At 35.6% G+C, this 21,659-nt stretch overlaps 1 protein-coding gene across 3 annotated transcripts in view; it reads left to right on the top strand.

Annotated features, from left to right (window-relative positions):
• The window catches only part of ATRNL1 (attractin like 1), a 531,556-nt gene that overhangs the window by 467,655 nt on the left and 42,242 nt on the right, over positions 1-21,659 (top strand). For all 3 annotated transcript variants that reach the window (XM_027692113.1, XM_027692108.1, XM_027692107.1), the window contains one exon: positions 9,574-9,688. In XM_027692113.1, coding sequence (XP_027547914.1) covers positions 9,574-9,688 — 115 coding nt within the window. The remainder of the gene's footprint in view (positions 1-9,573; positions 9,689-21,659) is intronic.

Genomic DNA, 21,659 nt, shown 5'->3' with positions numbered 1-21,659 from the left:
GCTTATTGTGTCAGTCAGTGGCACTTGATACAGGGCATTTATTTCCATAGAAATAGCACCCCAAGACTGGGAAAGGTGTTGGGAAGGGATGGAGAAGGGAAGAGGAATCAGAAAATAATGGTAAAATGTGTTATTTGACACTTTAGCCTTTAGTCACTAAAATAAATTGGAGTTTACATATGGTGCAAAAGTAAATGTGTTATACCATTCTGTTGACTCAAGCACAGGACAAACATAACTCTGCTTTTATCTTGGCAGCGGTTTAAACTTTATGCATAAAATTAGAGGAAGAGAAATCATTTGGTTAGATATCAAAAAATATATGAGATGAAGTACAAATCTTCATGGAATGCAGGGATTTGAATGAAACTCCAATGAAAAGCTCACAAATTTGTGAATTTTCAGGGAAACTTTAAAAAATTTGGTCAGTCTGCTGTGAAAATGGTATGTCTCTCAAAGAAAAGATGTTAAAAGTGTCATCACTGCTGCTAAATTTTACAATGTGAAATTTAAAGTGAGAACATTTCCTGAAGCAAAATCACAAATACTTTCATGCAATAAAGATGGGAACCGTAGAATTCAATGTGAGTAATGATTTTTGGTGATGGTGACTGAGTACTATCTTACTGAAGAGAATAATGAAAATATGACATAATTAGAAGTTCTGCTGTGCCATAGGAAATATATGTGGAATAGAAGTGTAGGCTGAGCTGGACTAGGTTTCTGTACCACTAATTTTCAGTGAGCAATGCTCAAGAGGCTAAGCAAGCTCATAATATAGTTCTAAAAAAAATAAGTAACACTTACTTTCCATATAAGTGGGGCTCAGCAAATATTTTATTCTGTAGATCTATGCTGATTTAGTAAAAATGATGCAGATTTTGCAATATTTTAAAGGAACAGGGCTTTTCTATTTTTTTAAATTAAAAAACCTGTCTCTGAAACAAAATATTCCATCAGATATGTTTAGCTAACATGATAACTAGAATAAATAGTTTCATTCATGCAAGTAATCCTGTTTGCTTTAATGCAAAGTTTCTCCAAGCACTAATTCTCATGTGTCTAATTATTTGTCAGATTAGATCCTGTAACTTCCATTTTTTGTGGATTTTCAGTGATGTTCCTAATATAAGCACTGTAAGTAGTAACAGTCTTAATGGGGAGCATCTTAGAAAGCAACATTAAGTGATAATACTTGAGCTTGAGTTTATTTGCAGAATTTTTCATGGACACTATTAAGAAATTATTAATATAGCGTCAGATTTGCAGCTGGTATAAATCAACATATTCTGCTGCTACTCAAGTGCTGATTTAAGCAGATGATATTTAAGATTTGAATTAATTCTTAAGATTCAAGTGAAAAACTGTACTCAATTACGCTTTCAAATTGGTGAATGGGCAGAGTAGGTGATGGAGGTCCTCAAGAGAGGAGAGTGTGAGGCATGTCTTGCAACACCCAAAAAAGGTCTGGTCTGTGCTTTCACAGGCCTGCCAACCTGCCCTCTCCCTTTCCACCTCGTTGGCAGCAACTGCTGCCAAAACAGTTCAACACATGCTGCTGCTACCACTATATAACACAGCAAAACTAGGTCCCGTTTTGCTGCCATCTCATACCTCTTCCTTAGGTAAGAGAAGTCTTTTATTTTTATTGAGCAGCTATAATCTGATCCACAATACCCACACTCAGTCACTAAGATAAAAACTTCTATAGATTTGCAAATCTTAAATGAGGGATCATTTGTTTCAGAATGTTTTTGGCTCTGGTGTACACACTTTACAGCTCTCCTTGGGCCATGGCAAGGACAATGAAAATAAAAGTTATGTCATGCTTTCAGATGCATTTCGTGTCCTCCCTACATTCAGTAGGCTGTGATCTGTGTAAGGTGTCATGATAGAAAGTAATTTGTTATTCTGGTGCCATTAACATTTTTTCCTGCATTAAGAATATTGCCAAGTTTGCACTTTAATCCCTTCTGCTGACAGCTAGTTTTCACAATGTGTCTTGATTTAGTTCTCTTTTTTATTATTACAATTCCAAATATAAATGTTTTAATATATCATTCACTAGCATCTTGCGTGTGGCCAAGAGGTTAAAAAAGAACTTGAAAAGACATTGCTGAGGAAAAGTTCACTAAAAGTGTATTTTGGATGACATATGGTGTACTATATTTTCTTTCCAATTTTGCAAGAAATGCAAAATGCAGCATAATAATTTCAGGACACTTGCCTCTCATAACCCTCAAGTCTGGCATAGATCTCCTAAATGATGAACAAACTTTACCTTTTATGACCCTAGGGTGCTGCAGAGCTACAGGAATAAGATCTCAGGGGTCACAAAAGGTAACTGTTAGTGAGAACTTCTGCGTTTCATTGTCGCAATGACTGTGTAATCCACCCCAAGTGAAGGACAGCCCTTTTGGGCTCCTCATGGAAATTTCAAGTCTGCAGCTGACTCAGTTTGCTTGTTCCCAGTGAAAACAAACTGCACTGTGCTCACCCTTACCTCAGCATTACTCTGCCTGCCACCGTGGCCACATTGTTAACCGGTAAGTGAGGCAGGATTTAAACTGTGCCTTATGCTTCAACTTTCCTAACCCTGGAAAATTAGTAGTGGCTCTGGAGGGACCATGTCCTCTTCTGTCAGGGAAGTGGGGGAAAAGTGAACATACTGTGATACATGGGAGTGACCATCTGGTCTTAAGTGGTCAGCCCAAGCTCAAACTGTGATGGACTGTCAGTCATTTGTCCCCAGTGAAATATGAGTTTTCGTAGATGAGCCATTACAGTTAAATTGTGAAGGAATAACAGAATTTTCTACTTCTTGTTTCTAAAACTTGTAGATCCAACAGATATACCCGTCTGGGAAACAAATGCCCATTAGCATCACTTCACTGCATAGCACCACTTTGACTAATAGAATGGTAGTCGGAAGAATTTACAGGAAAGTACCTGGGGATACATGATGCTTGGTAAATGCCACAGACACAGGGTCTCAGGTGCTTTTCCCAAGAGGACCTACCTAGCGGCTGCCAAAATAAATTTCTTTTCACAAACTGGACACTGGCATTGCCAGCCTTTAATCAGACTCATACAGCTTAATAGGGGAATACTCTGAAGGCTCTAGGGGATATCTCTGGCAGTAGTCCAGTACAACTGCTACACACACCATCCACTGTAAGTTACGTTCAATATTTTTGCTATTAACCTGAAATTACCCTCATTAGTAAGCAAGAGGTAATAATAAAGTAAAACCAAGTTTATTTAACAGTATGAAGAGATAGGAAACTGCATACATGGAAACATGGATAAAGAAATGCAATGTGCCTTGCAGCCACTTGATGTTTTGGCTGAACTTCAATGTCTTGTGGTCTTTTCAGCCAATGTGAAAAATCAGGAAAATTCCACGATGGTTCACATTGATGTCACAGTTCAGAAAAAGCAACCTCTAGGCAGGAGGATAAAAGCTGAATAGGAAACCTGAATAGGAGTTCCTTCTGGAAACCCCACTGAAAATAAATGCATCTGCAGTTGTTTCTTGTAGCTTTGTCTTAATAAATCAGTTTTAATCAAAATGTCAATTCATAACCCCCTTGCTAATGAAATGCTCTATGACATAGTATTAGGTTTTGAAATGAAGTCGCTTACTAGATTAACTGAGAGTAACTCTGTTGCAAATAAATATAGTTCTTATAATAAAAATATCACTCTTCTGAGCATAAACACTTTAAGAGTAATTCATAAATTTAACATAAGTACAGAACTAACAACCACATTCTACTCAAAAAAGACTGCTAAAAAGAATGTATCCTATCATTGTTATAGCTGCTATAGAGAAGCAAGACAATAAATGGAAGGATAACAATGTGGTTGGTGCACTGGAGCCATAATCACAGCTTGGTAATCATAATGTATTCTATTTATTGTTCATTTCCACTGTTTTTCTTATGAAAAGTACTGTTCCAATATATTGTAAAATTTCCATTTCCATTTTGAAACAAGGAAATTAATGATTTATATTATGCAAAAACAAGGAGGCAGAAGTACAATGGAAAGATAATTCACTGTTAAAAAACTATCTAATAAGAACTGTTAGTATAATTTTGGTCGAGTTGCATTTTATTATCAATAAGCCTGTTGATCTCAGCTCAATTAGACATGATAGAAATCTTCCAGGAAAACTTATTCACTGTTAAGTAGAGTTGGTAGAGTCCTCCAGGTAGATCGGCACAGCTGGATGTCCTGGTCACAGAAGCAAGGCAGTTACATCAAGTCTCTTTCAATATAGTTGAAAAATTAAGAGATATGCCTAAATGTTCACCAGCTTTTACTGCTGTAGGTGATGTGGTTGTGTACCTCACACAGGTTAATGGGACCTCATTAACCAAAGTTAGAAATCACTGAGAAATCCTCAGGCAAAAGAAGGTGCAGTGTAGAAACCCTGTAGAAAGTGCTGAGCACCATTCTTTGCAGGTTTAAATGAGGTGAAGCTTTCCTCTCACTAATTGCAAGAGAGGAACTTTATGGGATGCATTAAATGAAAATCTTCAGTAGATGCTTAGAATTTCGGTAAAACCCTAGGGTCATATGAAGAACTTGTGTTTCCTATGCCAGCCACAAAGCAATGTTCAGTACTCCAGCCTTGCTTATTTATTCTATTGCAGTGTTTCCTGTATTGTATTTCTCCTGACACACAAAAGATGTTTTGAGAAAGTTTTTTTTTCATGTTGCACTGTCATTAAGGCTCATTACTCATTGAATAAATCTGTGGAGAAAACTGTCAAAACTTCTGGGTGGGTGGGAAGCTCATACTCAAAAGTATGTTAATGAGCATTAATTCATTAGTTCACCCAACCCTTAGAATAGTAAAGCAGTATAGCACTGATAGTCTATGAAAACAGCAGTACTGATGGCAGTCTTTTTTTCTGTCTAAGGCTTTGCCTTAGTTTCAGCACACTGGAAGTTCCAGGTTCTCCTTAGAGCAGTAGCAGGTGGTGGGAAAGTGGTGGTTTTCTGCTGGGAGGGGCAGACAGCATTTCTTCTTTCCCATGATGTTACTGCTGTGTTTGTCTCTCTCAGCAAATGACCTTCACCTGTTGGGAAGTTTTTAATACTGATAGTAAGATTAACAGGGTTTTGAGGCTTTTGAGTTTGCATCTGGAGATGCAAGACAGAGGCATATGAATTTGACTGAAATCCAACTTAGATACTCAAGGTGTGAATACTTGTAATATAACAGTCTAAATTTTATGTTTCCTCCTTTTCTGTATCTCTTACGTCTTCAGAGGCCACAGTCTTGTCTCTTTTCCTTTTTCCTCCCTCTGAAGTGTTGCATATTGAACTCCAGAAAGCAGCTGTTTACATTCGAAGAGTCTAGTACTAATCCTGGCACAACAGCAGATTTGATTGTTTATTTGCCAAGTCATCTAGCTTAGTTTATGTGGAATTCATGAGATTAATGCTGTTTTAATAACACGATTAAAAACTAAGTTTAAATAGACATTATTTATTATTAAAACAAAAAAGTATCAGTTGAGCTGGTTTTTTTATGAAGAAGAGATGCAGTTTTATTTATGATGAATTCTTGTAAGTAGTACTAAGACCATTTTAGTTAGGAAACATTACAGTGATTAATGCATAGTTATTTGCATTTTAATACTTGATTTATGTATCAGATCTGTATTTGTGCACACTGTCAAACTTTATTCTGTTCCTGTCAAAATACTTATTACTTCTGACAGGTGTAACATGCTCACATTAATCCTTAATTCCTCAATTCAATTTTCTAATTGCTTTTTTGGCATGAGTTTGTAGCCATTGAGTCTTACGTGAACTATTTGTCTTACAGTATAATAATGCACTTTTAAAAATTGGATGCACCTAACTTAGAATGTTGGAAAAAATATATAGAGGGATATTACTTAGTACTGAAAATCAGAAGTTTTATAGCACTTCTGAGAGACAGTACTTCTTGGAATACAGATAGAGCCAAAACACATTACACTTTTCATCTTCCCGTATTCACAGTATGAAATATTTTCATAGATACAAATTGATGCTAAAGATTCAGTGCATTTTGCCCAAGGAGATGCTGAACACTTACAGCAGCTCCATGAATATCTCCTGAGTCATCACTGTGTTCTGCTGCTCTTCTCACCTCTTCAGGCCACTGCTTTCTGTTGCCTGTCCTACCTGCCAAGGGCAACAGAATTCCCAGCTTCTTCTTGGTCTGCACTCTTAAAGCTGCTCATTTCTGTTATTTCTAAACAGCCAAATACAATAATGCAAGATTTGCTGGGGTTTTATGATACAGGTATGAATGTGGCATACACTGTAATGTGTTTTTATGCCAGTAATGGTAATGTTGTCATCTGTCCTTTGTGTAGGGAAAAAATAAGTCAGCCCAAATTTATTTCTTATAGACACAGATCCAAAGGATTCTTCCCAAAGCTCAGTATTTCCTCATAAAATCACCTAGCTGGACTTTGTCTAGGTCTTTTTAGGATTTTCAGAAAAAGATTTGAAGAATGTAGAACTTTTTTGCTAATAAAAATCTAGGACCCCAGGAAGATTACTCCTGACCCTTATTTTCTGCAAAGTAATGCATGACTATACACTTAAACTGTGGATAAAACCTTTTCTCTTTCTTTTTTGATTATTCTCTGTTTTAATCCCTACCCTCTCCATTTATTTCTTCTTTCTATATTCACTGAGTTACTCTTATTTTCTCGCTATCAACACTAATATATGTTCTTTGACCCTTTTATTCCTTCATAGTTTTCTTCCAGTCTTTTTCACCTTCCCAACTGACATACCTCTTTCTGTCATAGTGTGTGTAAGAAAGGGAATATAGGAATAAAAGTTTGTGATTGTCATTTGAGCTTCTTGGCAAAACACATAAGTCACTTTCTGTACAAGGGGAAAAAAAAGATAATTCTAGCAAGTAAATCATGGTAGCTTAGTGCTTTGGGCAAACAAACTTGTGCCTTATCTCTTCCAAAAAACCCGTGGAAAATGCATGATAAATGGCACATTTCAGAGAACATGTTATGTCACTGTGAAATAACTTTGATTCATGATTATGTATTTATCTTAAAACAACTGACAAACCTTAGGGTATCTAAATTATTATCATGTGCTCTATGCTATGGTGGTTTTCTGCTAGCAAACCTGAATGATGTGAGCTAAGATAAGACATTTGCTTTTTCAGTCATAATGTTCTATAAAGAACAAATAAGCAAAATATTGTTACTGTATTTTATAGTTGAAGTCCTCTGAAAAATATTTATCAGAAATCATTTTCTCCAATTGTGTTTTGAAAAAACACTGAAATAAACTTCAAACAGAAAAGGACAGGGCTTGTTAATCAAAGGTTTTATATTACACAGCAAAAGAAAATATCATCATTTGGACTTATAATAAAGTAATTATTCAGAAAATTAAAAGGCATCATGATAAATTTGTTCCTTTCAGTTGTGTGTTTGCATAAATTCTCTTCTGAATTATATTTTAAAATGAAGATTTCATTTTCTCTGCCCTTTCAAATAGAAAGGAATCATGTTATTTGATTTTCTGTTGTGACAAATCAGGAAAGATGACTTAAATGCTCTATTGCTTGCATTAGTAATACCAACTATTTTAATTGTAAATGCTGTATGAGGATTCAGATGTGTATAGTGGAAGAGGGCTTTTCCAGTAATCCACTGGTACTACTTTTGTGCATGTGAAATCAATGCTGCTAATATTAGTAAGGTTCTTAACCTATTTCCTCCCACTTCTACATTGCTTTTAGAATCATATCATCCAGCAGTGCCTGTCTAGATGTTTTGCTGATAATAAGTCTGTGGAAGTCAAGAGATATACAGCAGCTTACACAAGTTCAGAATCTGTTCTCCATGTCTGTCCCTTTGGCTTACATTGAGCCAATAAGTTACAAAAAAAGTTGTTATTAAATGGTACAAATACAGTACACTCAGTTTACAACATATTCCTTATGTTGATTTTTTTATTAAAAGATGGGTTGGGTTTTTTCAGCTGAAGCTTTTGGGGTTTTACTTTTCCATTTCATCATTTGGTAAAGGTTTTAGTTAATGTAAGTTGTCAGTCATTATGTCATGGCAATTCTAAATTAGATGACATTCCTCACCCAAGTTGTTTTAATGCTATGGCCTCAAATCAATCTATGGAAATGCCTTTTAAATATGGCTATGAAGTAAAAAAAAAATACGTATATTTGTCTATTTTTCCATTTATTGCTATATTCTCTGTTTCCTTATCTTCACTGAGCAGTAATAAATGTTGGTTACTTGGAGGTAGAAAAACAGAAAATGATAATCGCTTTACATGATGGAAGTGTCTTTGTTTTCCTTATATCTAGTACTTTACAGTGTATTTAGCTTGGCTAAGCCATCATTTTTTTCTTAGAATACTTTAATCTGTTGACATTTATGTATACATTGCATTTTGTATGTAAATAGAAAGTTTTATGGCTTTGAATTTTGAATCAAAACGTCAAACTCCTATTTTGCCTTGGTGCATGACAGACATTTAAAACATTTACAAACAAAAAAAGACAGAAATACTTATACTGATTTTGACGCAATGTTTTTAGAAATATCTTTAGTGCTTGACTAAACGTTTAAGCTCTCAAAAGTGAAATGCCTATCTCTTAATGAGCACAAAATATGGAAGCATGTAAATATGGAAACATTGTAAATCGTCATATTAGAAATTTATTATTCTATAGCTTTGTAGACTGCTTTGTTTCTTTTCCAGCTCCTACTATCCTCAGTCTTGGTAAATTGAGAACAATATGGCAGAACCCATTCAGTTGAAAGCTAACTGCAAATTAAACGATCTATATAGTTAATGAGAGTTGGGAAACAACACAAACCCCCTGCCAGCAAAAGACTGCTATCATAGCTTTATATGAGATAAAGTAAGGTGATAAGCACACAGGCAACATTTTCAGAGGGTTTATATGTAAATATAGTAACACTGCACGTATTTTCTGCATATGCAAAAAAAAAAAATCAGAAAGGTCCTGCCTTCAAGAAATCATTTGTTTACCAGGACGGGCAGAGAGAAGGCAGAATTACTGGTCTGGGAATCTCAAGAGGGATTGGCTATGTCTAGCTATCAGTATATAATATAGATTTGCTCTCATTTTATAGTTTTGGTATTAGGCAGTAATGGATGCTGTTGAAGCACAATTCTATCACATGGATACTTCTTAATAGAACAGGGGAAACTGTGCTCCTCTCAGATATCAAAAGGTTTTGCTGTTTTCTAAGCTTTAAGTTGATATTACTACATTTAGCAAACTATAAAAATCAGTATAATTTTGTTGTCTTTATGATCTTTTAATTTTTTTCTGTTTGCTTAGATCTGTAGCGTGGGCTGTTAAAGCCCATTTTTAAATCAATTAACAGGGTTAAGACAATCTGTTTAAATGCAGCAAACTAACTGGGAAAAATATCTTCCTACTGTTACAGTGAAACTTAAAATAAATTAAAGATGTACAAGTAAAAATGGAATGGAAATCTCATATGTTACAGAAGTATGTTCCTTTTTCAGGGTGCTCCTAAACCAATTGCCATCGAGCCATGTTCAGGAAACAGAGCTGCAGTCCTGACGGTGTTTTTGTGTCTTCCCAGAGGACCATCAGGAGTCCCCCCGCCTGGTCAGTCAGGTAAGACTTGTGTGGGTGAGTGTTGTGTCCAAAATAATGACACAGTGGATGGATACAAGGAGCTACTCAATCAAGCTGACGTTAACTGCAGCGCCAATGTTTCATGTAGGAATTTTGGTTTGGAATTTGTTATTCCATCACAATAAAAAGGTCATTGATTAAACCAGGCTGGTGTACAGTGGCACATCTCATTAGGACTTCGGAAACAAATACCTGTGCATGTCAATATGCTCCAACATTATCTTTCAGGGCAAAAAAATTTCCTATGCTGCCCCTTCTATAGCTTCAGTTCAAGTTATAAATGAGGCTGTATAGGGAATATCAGTGAGTAATCCCAGTTCCAGCTGATATCTAGTGCAGTCTAGTTTTCACAATGAATCCCAACACTTTGCTGTCCAGGACACAATTGGAATATCAGTATTTCCCAGAATGCCTGTCAGATAAAACCTGGAATTGTGTGAGTGAATGCTTCATTAGGGAGGTGTTCACTTTGGAAATGATCCCACCTCATTTTAAGGCACCACTTGCATTATCTGAAAGCACTTCTTGTGGTAACTTACATTATATGATCTATTCTAGATCATTGTACAAAACCATTTCATAAAATACTTCCCAAACAGAAGGTACCTAAATACACTTTTTAAATCCTTTAAATAACTGCCTGCAATGACATGATACAAAGCAGCCGTGACAAAAAAGTGTAGACAGTGATGTGACACTGCACGTGACCAGTTTACTATTTCAGAATTCACTGGAGCTGTTGTCGAAATGAACAACTTTGTAAGGAATAGTAAACTGCATGGTATGTGCCCAAAATGCTCCTATAAACCAGAAAATATGCTTTCAGGCTAACTTTTATCATTAAGAGCCAAAAAGATATCCTTTTAACCTTCAAAAATCCATTTAAGAGATTAAAAAGTATTGAGTAATGATGAGGGCAAACTCAGTTGACTTGTGTTGGAAATAAGCTCAGCTGGGTGTTCTTCTTCTTTTGGCCTGATCACTATCTGTTATTTATTTGGGGGGTTTAGTTCATTTTTTGAGGGGGAAGGGTGTTATATATTTTTTCCCCTGAGTTCTAAGATGAGGACTTAGTTCTTAAAATGCTGTTTATGGCTTGGAGTATCATTTTTGGAAGTGCTATGAAAATAAAAGTGTTACTGATGCTTTGTCAAATACATTTCCTGGAAGAAATATATAAATATAAGTGCTCTGAAGAGAGCAATGAAAGAGGGAGGATATTTTAGCGTATTCCCTCTTCATGTTTTAAAGAAATGAAGGTGTTTATAGTCTTGCAACAAGAAAAAACATTATGAAAAGAAATTAAAAGTAATTGTTGAAATTGGAGATTAAAATGGTTTTGAAGGAGTTTTTTTGTTGTTTTCAAATTTACCTATGATGTGCATCTTGGTAGTAAAAATGTATTTATCTGGTTTCTTCATAATCATCTTCTATTTACCATATAAAGGAGTTCTTGAAAAGTAATTGCTATTCTTTGCTGTGTGTAAGTCATTTAAGGAATAGGTTTTTTTAAACAGGGCTTTGGTTCAACAACACATCAGATGTGTAATTCTGAATGTTTCTCCATCTATGAAAGAACACACCTATTTTTTACATGTGTTGTGTTCTCCTATTTTGCTCTGTCTTCCATCAGCTTTGCAGGCATATGTTTGGAATGCTGTTCCTCCATTTGTTATTATGGTATTTGTCAGCTATTTAGGGTTTAAAAATATATAAATGTTTTAGTCCCACAACTTTCCCTTTGTTCAGGGTCAAAAACAAATAGAAATGCTTGAGGTGTGCAGCCATGCTGATTCAACCATTAGAGTGTATTAGATTATATTGCTATAATCATTTTTATCTGGCAGTAATGAATTTTGCTTTCTCTACATGTAACCATGTGTAGACTAGGCAGAAGCTATTATGCAAGTTTGTTGGCATACCTCTAGCTAATTCACTTCATTCCTGTCCTGCAGCACTACCTGCTGCTTCTTTCCTGGGCTTCCTGGGAGCAGATGCTGTGAACACTGCCAAGTTTTTGGAAATGATGTGGAAACTTTGTGCTGCACACACATTTGCTATGCAGTTGGTTTCCCCTATGACCTAAGCTAGATGAAAACAATGATATTTAGGTGGATGGAAGGAGTGTGTTCAGTAATTATGTCGTACCAAGTAATATTAGAATCCTCTATTACTTACATATAACCATTTTCAAGCTCATTGGGATCATTCAAGGATAAAGCTGACAGTGTGTCAAGCATTTTTGTTTAAATGATCTGTCAATGATACTAATTCTCAGTTCACAGTGAGAGACCGTGGGTTTCATTTCCTCTGTGCAAATCTCTGAAATATAAGAACGGAATGCCTGTAGTGTTACTGTTTTTCATCCCATTTTTTCCAAAATCAAGGAAGCAAATTCTTTACACAAATAACTAATCTATCTGCCACTGGAGCTGTTAGTTGTATCCCTAATTTTTCAAGTTCTGAATTTGAGTTTTATTTTTCCAAGTTTTATATCAACAAATATTTTGTTGAAAAGTGTCTCTGAATATTAAAAAAGAAAACAACCAAACTAAAAACCCCCAAAGAAAAAAACAAACCCTAATGTAAAGGTTGCTCTTTCTGCAGCATATGTTCTATACTTCACCTTTATCAGCAGATGGAAGAAAAGTTGAAGCTACAGATGGTGGGCTTTGGCCAAAGGCTATGCACAGCAAAAACTTCTCTAGCAGAGACCATATGTCCCAGTGGAAATCTATGTGATCCCCACTTCCTGCAGAAAATACTCAGAACTTTACAGACTTTCAACAGCATTGTTTAGCTCTAAGTGCTAATTCTATAAGTATACAAGTAATAGCTTGGTTGACACAGTTAAACTGCTTAAAATTAATCTGTGATTTTAGATAAATTTTATACAGATTGGTCACACAGATTTAGTCAAAATATTGATAAAAATGAGTTTATTGCAAAAGAGGAACACTATTCATCGTGACTCATGTTTTTAAAAGGGACTTTTTCAATGAAGGAACAACTTGTAGAATTAAACATCCTGAAAATCTGGAAAGTCATCGTAGTAGGTTAGGTATTGAACAGCAGACCCTACATTTTCTTTTAGGTATAAGCTAAGAATTCAGCTATACTTCTCTGGAGTACCAACTGGTTTTAAATGAAATTTTGCTTGGATTAAGGCAAAAATTAGAACCAAAGTATAAATTAGAATGATCAATGAAAAACATTAAGGAAGTTAAATTTCTCAGGTTTGGATTGCGTGATAGAACATGTGGTTTCTTCATTCTTCAGTTGTCTCATTGACAGCACGGTATCTTTGTAATCAGATCAAAAATAAAAGGTTCAAAAAAACATAGCAATTGTCTGCACAATTCCTGTGTGTATCAATATGAATGCATCAGTGTAGTGCACATATGACAAGGTTTATGATATATTTGAAGCTAGAGATCGTCATTTATTGCTGTATTGTCTGACCCCATGCTTTAAATAGCTTATACTCTTCTTAATATCAAAGCTGATCTAATAATGAGAGCAGTTGCAACCAGATCTTTAGAAAGAACTAAATTATACATTGCACAGGGTATTGAACAAAACAGGTTAGACTGAAACAAAATTATAATATATAAAGTAATGCAGAAAAAGGTGCCAATGAATGACCAGCAGGGGAGGGGCCAAGAATAACTCCTTCAAGGTTTTCATGCAGTTTTGGTGATATATTGGGCAATACAGAAAGAATAGTTTGGTAATGTGATACATTCTATTAAAAGAACTGTGATCATGTCATCGTTACTACTAAAGCCAACTAAATCCTGTGCTTTGAGGTATTGAGTTATTGTGCAATAAGTTTACAAAATAACGTTTGCATCGTTCTTGGATAAGGCCACTAAATGCTGTAAAGCACAAAGAGAAATGAGAATATTAAAGCATTTCAAAATAATTCAGAATCAAGGAGTGTAATTTCTGAATTATTTACAGGTTATGTTACTTTCACACAGCAGCATTTCCTTATCTACAAAGAAGGTAAAAATGGTAGAACAACCAATAAAGGAGCTTCCCTGTTAAGGCAGTGAGCTGAATGGTCTCTGCAGGTGTGCATGTATGTGTCTCTCTATTAAACTTTAATGGATATCTAACATCTATATGGCCATGACTAGGTGAGGTGAATCTAACTTAATAGGTAAAATAACACTTGGAAATTAAATGGAAATTAAAATAGAAGAGTACGTGCAGTATTCTGTTGCTATAAGTATAAATTAAGATGGCAAAATCTAGTGTTCCCCAGGCCTCTCCAGCACTGGTATCTGAAACATCCTGTCTGATATCCTTGGCTCAAAACAGAATTTCATGTAATTCTGGCCACACTAACTGTGGCGTTCAATCCTACTTAATCAGCAAGCTACAGTAGGATCACAGAATCAATAAAACTACCATGCCATCTGCCTTCCCTGTACTCACCATCATAATGAATAACGACTCATTAAGTGTTCTACAAGACAATTAGCTCTGGATGAAAACAGTAACAAGGCCTTCTTGATTCTATTTATAATTTTCTCTGATTAAAATATAAAAAAGCTAGTACATATCTTAAGAGGCACATTAATAAATATGAATTAACTGCTAGTTTTTATAGACTGTTTTATTTACTTATATTGCTCAATTTTTATGACCTTTGGAAACAAAACTATAGGTTATATTTTTCATATGTAGAGTGGGTTCATGTGTGTACCTATCTCAGTATGCAGTGAACTAATTGCAGATATACACTGGGGCATGTAAGTCCTATGAATTTCTACCTGCTACAAACACATTCCTCGCTCAGTCCTTTCATACTTGCAAAATAACTTAATAAAATTAGTAGTGCTTCAAAGGTGAGTATAGATTTTGTTCTAGAAAAATATAAGTAAAAGAGGTAGATGAAAATATACTGTAATTAAGACATACAGAAGATGGTTGAATCTCTTATGGTCTTTTTTTTCCATGTTGGAGAATTACAGAAGGTAATTCCAAAGGTGTGAAAATGCAGGAAAAATTTATGAAAAAGTTAATAACAGAATACAAAGTGAATTGTACAGTGTGATGTATGGAGTACACATTCATGGGGGCTGTGTATACATGTTGAGGGTTCTAGCATTTCTCATGTACTCAAAGAAAAAGACAAGGTAAGCATCTGAATCTGATTCTGCACTAACAAGTACATCCCTATGCAGACTGAAAATCTCCTGCCTCACAGCAGTGGATGGGCTGAAGAGTCCAAGGTGACCTTCAGAGCCTCGAGGTCTTTTCCCACCCGGTTGATTCTATGATTCTGTGATTTGCTAAGGACCACTTGAAAAAAAATCTCAAAAATCTCAGTTCTGTTAATTTTCTCTGAAGTGCCAACATGCATCTGGAAATAAATCAAACCATGTATCACACAAGACCAGTGTGGATGTCTAGTGCTTGTGTTAAAATACAGGGATGAGTTATTATGCAAAGGTGCGCAGTCATATTCATTAGACCAGAAGCTCTACACATGAGGTGGATTATTTTAAAAGACTCAGTGAGGAACAGAAATTTTGGAGTTTACCTTTACTGTTTAGACTGTGTGAAGACTGAGTTTAATCTTTCTCTCTTACCTAAGGCATGACTGGAACATTTTGTATAGAAAATTTTAGTGATTGCATTGAGGGATACTCCATATTAGTTACCAACATGCTGCCAGTTAAATGCTCAAAAAATAGAAAAAGTTAACATTGTGTGAGAAAATCAAAATGGTCTTTGTAAGAGTTTTAATGACTATAACTAAAACTAAATTCCTAATTTGTATATTAAGCAGTAACTTCAACTTATTGACACTGAGAGACTGGCTTGTCAATTGCCATGGTCTCACAAGATGTAAAATCTGGTGGTTTTTTCAGTTAACAAAATAGCTCTAAGACTTGATGTAAACTGAAATCATCTATTCTGAAGATTATTTTACTGAAGGAGTTGCTTTCTTTTAAGTAGTAAGGTCTATTTTCGGAGTGACTATTCTCTGCTTAATTCCATCCTTCTGCACTGCATCAGATGAGGGAGCAGACTGTGTTTATAGTATTGACTCTGTGAAAAAAACACAGTGGTAAGTGGCAGATGGTGCCAATGATTACTTAAAAAATATTTATGGCAATAGCAAAAACAAAGTAGCTAATAAGATCCAGTAGTCACCACTACCCCTTCTCCAACCCAAACCCAAAGCAATTACTTTTGGAACCTGCAGGGTAAAATCTACCCGAAAAGCACTGATGTTCTTAACACAAGAAGCCCTGTAAGTTATGAAGAATGAGGTAGGTATTGATTTTGCCTGGTCTTTTGCACAATTCTAGGTGGTTTTGTAAAGAATTAGTTTTTACATTATTCTTGCCATAGAACCTTGACTTATTTAAATTCTGAAGAATTTACTTGAGAAAAACATAAATGCTTTAATACGAAAAACAGGCAGTATAATATTAGCAATGTGTCTTCCATACACTTTGGCAAAAGTAGCTTATTGTTTGGACAGTAAACTGCGTACTGTGAAGCTATCAGCTGAAAAAAAAAGGGGAAAAAAAGAGAGCAGGAGAATAGAGGAGGTAGAGATGGTTGATTTACAACTTTATCACTGGACTTCCTGCTGAAGATGGACTCAATAAAATGAGGCCTATTAATAAAAACTGTTAAGCACCGTGAACAGTTCTTTGACAACTAGTTATTCATTATTCAAAACAAAACTGTCACTGTTTCTCCAGAGTATTAGGAATATGTTTTCTTTTTCTTTTGGGGGTTTTTGCAGCTTTAGTTGCATAAAGGGAACTGAAAGAATATCTGAAGAGGGTATTAAATTCTGAACACTGGGAAGTGTAAGTACAATCATGTCCATCTCTTCCACTGTTTGTGGAGGTTGTCTGAGCTATTTTCAGATTGCATCCAAATGACAGTTTGGTGATTTATTCTCCCCTATTGTCATGGGGAATAGAGAAGCAGTGATGAATGCTCATGATCCTAAGCTTCTGGACAAGAACAGACACACTAGAACCCAAACTTTCAAATCAAAGGCTCTAACCTGGAAGGAAACACCATCTTTCAACCATACCTGCCCGCTCACCATGAGCTGAAGTACTTGGGGGTTATGCTATTTTCATCCATCACAGCAATCGTATTTACTCTCCACCTTCATTTTGCCAAGGCAAATGAGGTCTGCTTTAAACAGACCTTCAGTCTTCTGAGCACCTTTGTAGCACTGTCCCAGTTTCAGCTTCAGTTCATCACTTTTTACCTTGCATGACCAGGTTGTACTCAGAGTGCCATGTGAAGTCCCATCTGGCATTGCCCAGTGGCAGTAACATTTTGTCGCTTTTAACATTTACTTTTTTAAAACTATTTACTCCCCTTCCAACTTGGTATTTCTGTGGCCAACTTCTTATGTCCCTGCCCTTATTTTCTTCCTCAAGCAGTAAACTTTTAGAGTGTAAGTTTCTGCTTGTTCCCAAAATACATGGCTTTGAATTTGCTGTTGAATCTGAGCACAGGTACATTCCTCAAGTTCTTTAGGTCATCCATCTCTTTCTAGATTATATTCTATGCCTTCTCAGTATTGATGATACATAGAGATGTTTGTCATGATTGAATTTCAGCAGCTTACTCCTACTTTAATACCAAGCTCTTTAATACAAACAAAAATGACTGGTAAAAAGATTCATTCTTGTTTCTGTGCTCTACCTTCAGCAGCCTTCTTTCTCTTCAAAACTACTCTTTGTCTTCTCTCCTTCATGCCATTATCTACTCTCCATAGCTCCTTTACTGACCTCTTGTTTTTTGATAATTTATCTGTTGATAGTTTCTTACAGCAAAAGATTTCAGAAATCTAGAAAATATTCTCCATGTTCTTACCCAGAAAATCAGTTAATTTATTGTATAAAACTATCAGGTGGTTCTGGCACAAACTTTGATGAAATGTTGGTGCATTTTGACCTGTTTTCCATTTACCTGCCTTTAATTATTCTTTCTTCCAAATTGTCACATAGCTGAGTCTGATTAATAGAGCGGTAAACAACTAAATAATTTTTTCCTTGGATCTACGCAATATTTAGTTTGAAATAAACAGCAGTTACTGTTCTCAATTTTTATGCATTTGACATGACAGATTATTAAATTTCCCTGTTACCAGCCTTTGTTTTCTTGTATTCTTACAGAATTAGTGTTCTGATTACCCTAATGTCATTGCATAAAACTTCTGTTTCTTCTGTTTCCATATCCTCATTCCATTATCCATACTGATGGTACAGTCTTTGATAAACATTATATCCTTCCTTCAAAACTATCAAATAATTCATTCCTGGGACAATCTCTAGAAAATACCTGATCTCTACTCCATTCTTTCTACATAATGACTCTTTCCTTTTTTGGTCTCTTAGTTATATACAGTGAAAATCCTTAGATGCTTGTTTTACTGAACCTTTGAAAAGTCTAACTTATCTTGACTTTTGACAATTCTTACTTGGCTCTTACATTTCTTTGCCTCTAAAACACAGCCTCCTTTGTTTCTTGGTGCTTATTAGCTATTTTCATAGGCTTTCTGAATTTAAAAATATGCATAGGCTCCTTTCTTTAGAAGTTCTTTGGCTTCCATATGGCATGGTTATAATGGACTTTTTGGAAGCCAGGGAAGAGTCAAGAATTTTTCTTGATGAATGTACTGCAGAATGTTGATATTGATCATCATCAACTTGCTGTTGATGTGGAAAGGCATAGATTTCTAGCAGTGATTTGTCCTTTGGAGAGTCTGGTCAAGATTTATGGTAGCCAGGACTTTTTGTTCCCTGCCTTGCCAAATGGCAGGGACAGCCTTAGGATCCTTCAATGGGCTCCCTGTGGAGGAGTGGGGAACTGCTGTTCCTTTATATTTTTACCTCTTACTACTCAGAGCTCTAATATCCTCACCATAATCACTTCCTCTAAACAAAGTGGTAGTTTACAGAACTTGGTCTTATTTCCTTTCCTAGGTTTTGAAATCCTATACTTGTATTACTGGATGTGATTTTCTTTTTTTCTTTTTGCCTATTCTATGATAAAAAAGGCAGAGGATTAGCAGGCTTTGGAAAGTCAGAGCAAAATTGATAGGAAGTAGAAAAATAATTCATAAATAGGAAGAAGAAAATATTCTGTGAACTTAGGTCTCCAAATTTCATTGACTTCCAGGCAGACCCTTAGGCACTTTGCAACGCTAAGCTTTCCCTATTTGGAAGAAATCATAGTGTGCTTTTCTTCTTTTGACATGAATGATAGAGATGTCAACAAAGGAAAGAAAAAGAAATAAAAAAATTATAAAGGCAACTAACAAATGTGAAGTTCTCACTCAAGAGTTTTGCTGAGAAAGATCATACAATACTTATGTTTTTAATAGAAATCTCATGAAAAACTCTTTCAGTAGTATGATTTATTTTACACAAATGGAAACTTGATGATCAGATAATGCTATAAAGCAGCATTTTGTTCTACTGCTCTTGATAGTAACACAAAGACCCAGTGTTTCTTACTGAAAGGCAGTAATAGGGCCTGTCTTGTCTGCATTCAGCCCATGTGAATGTACACCTTAACCTAACAGAGCATCTTTTTTAATTTTGTGCTGTTAAACTTTGAGGATTCAACAGATGTCTAGTTAGAGCTGAAAAATTAGGTAAAATGAACAAATCCCCGTGCAAGTGACACGATGGATGAAAAGTGTCCTTCCTATGTGAAATTGGTGGTCTGGTTTTATATTCAGTCAACACATACTATGTGGAGCAGATGGCTTACAGCTAAATTAGAATCATAAACCTTTCAAAGTTAAAGTTATATATGATTTAAATCTTTCAACAAGGGTCCCATCACCTATTTATCCTTCCTCTAACTTTGAATTCCTTGAAAAACATCTTTTTTTCTTTAATCAACAGAAGTCAATCTGAGACTAAAAAGAGTTACGTTGAGATCTGTCCTGATTCGTAGTCCTGCCATCATGGAAAGTTTCATTCGTTACAGGAACAATGCAATTGCCCATAATCTACCTTCCCACATTTATTTTAGCAAGCACACTCTTGGGGTAAGGTGCTTGTACTGTCTATTTTTGGGATAAAGCTGTCCAAAATTATACAGAGACCAATCAGATTTATCATTCTGTGGCATTTGATGGCATCCATCTGTTTATTTACAAAACTGCTAAAGACTTATTGAGTTACTAGACTACAGAGAAAATAAATTGAGTTATCATCTATAGTTAAATTCAGTCCTTACATCTGCTGTCTTTCCAGCCTGCATGGTGTTTTCTGAAATTATACTGGCTTGCAGACCCAGGCTTCAGGAATACATTTACTTCACAGCCTTTTTTTATGCCATTTCAAGTGAATTTCTAATGCATGAGCAATTTGTGGTTCAGGAAAATGTTGACAGAAGGATGTCAGGGCTTTCTGTTGTTAGCAGTTTAAAAGCATGATAGGGACAGTTCTTGCTTAAAAGTAGCTCTCAAAAGTTTGGAGCTGCTCAATTTCTAGAATCATTTGGTCTAACCCCTTTCAGTCAATATTGTGTAGCTATTGTAGAAGGCTAGGTTTAAAGCTTATGGACACAAATGAACTAATATTATTAGTAATAAAACACTTTTAAGATGAGGGATGGGAAATGAACTCTCTCTGTGCTCTATATATTCAATTACTGTTGTAAGTAGAAAAGAGAGGACGTAAGGTTTAAAGTTCAAAATTTTCTGTTAGTAAAGCTGAATAGCAAACTGAGGAAATACATCTTAATGGGGCACTTTCTTTCTTGTAGTAAGAGTGAATTTGTAACAGTGAACTCAGTTATTGCCTACATCCTTTCTGATCGTGGACTAACTGTCCCATAACAGTGAAATCACTAGAAATGTCCTTCTGAAGAAACTAGTTTGGACCCAGCAAAGATACTAACTCAGAGCACCCACAGATAGCTGAGAACTCTGGGTTTGTGTTAATTAGGTCATGGTTGTTAGAGAAGGGATGTTGCTTGTTATGATAAATCTTCCTTTACCATGACAAATTCTCAACTTCTCTTATTTGTATGCCTTGCGTAGTTCTACTTCATAATTTTGGAGTGAGAGGTATAAGGAATATAGTTCAGAGACATCTCCATGTCAGCTCATGTTCTGTAGGGAAATAGTAGATCCAGGTCAGTACTGTCTGTACAAGACCAGGGCTGAGTTCTGCATCTCTCTGCACTATCCCTTTGCCATCTAGGTCTGGCACCGTACCTACACGTAGGACCAGCTAAATAGTGCATCCAGATGACTAAGTCTTTGTGGAATATGAAAAAGGGAACAGTGTAGAAACCATCAAATGCTGTTTTTGGAATGAGTTTGAGACTAGCAAGGCTGTCAGAACTTGTACAGCCTAGTGAATCATACCTGACTGCAGAGCTGCTCGAGAATTTCTGCAGGGTGCACTACTGTGTGCTACTTGTACTAGAGGGGCAGGTTTCTCTGGTATCAAGGCTACTCCTCCTGGCAATTGCCCAGGTTAAAAAAATAATATATAAAAAAAAAAAAGGTTGGAAGGTGATTTTTATGCTCTTTCTTAAACAATACAGCAAATATAAAGGTTTGCAGAAACAATGAGAAGGAATAAGTTTAGGCAGACAGAAATAGCAGGTTCATATAATGAAACCTGTTTTAAAAAGTATTTAAAAAAAAATCCAAACTAAAAATCCAAGAAGTGGTTAAATATATAATACAATGAAGATAAGGGAAATATAATATGAGATGAAGGTGGGCTCCTATGAATGTTACTGGACCTGGCAAGTAAGTCACAAACTAAACTGCATATATTTTTCATAATGGAGAAGATGAGCTTGAAAGTGACAGAGTTACTTAATATGGAAAAATGGCAGACAAAATAATACATCCAAAAGAGGGACATTTTAAACCGGTAGCTGTATGTGAATCACTTCTAAAAGAATCCCTTTTTAT

The sequence above is a fragment of the Neopelma chrysocephalum genome, unplaced genomic scaffold, assembly GCF_003984885.1.
Source record: "Neopelma chrysocephalum unplaced genomic scaffold, ASM398488v2 Primary Assembly neopelma1_85, whole genome shotgun sequence".
In the NCBI taxonomy this organism is placed as follows: domain Eukaryota; kingdom Metazoa; phylum Chordata; class Aves; order Passeriformes; family Pipridae; genus Neopelma; species Neopelma chrysocephalum.
Note: the sequence above shows the minus strand (reverse complement) of the source record. Positions and strands in the feature narration are given on the sequence as shown.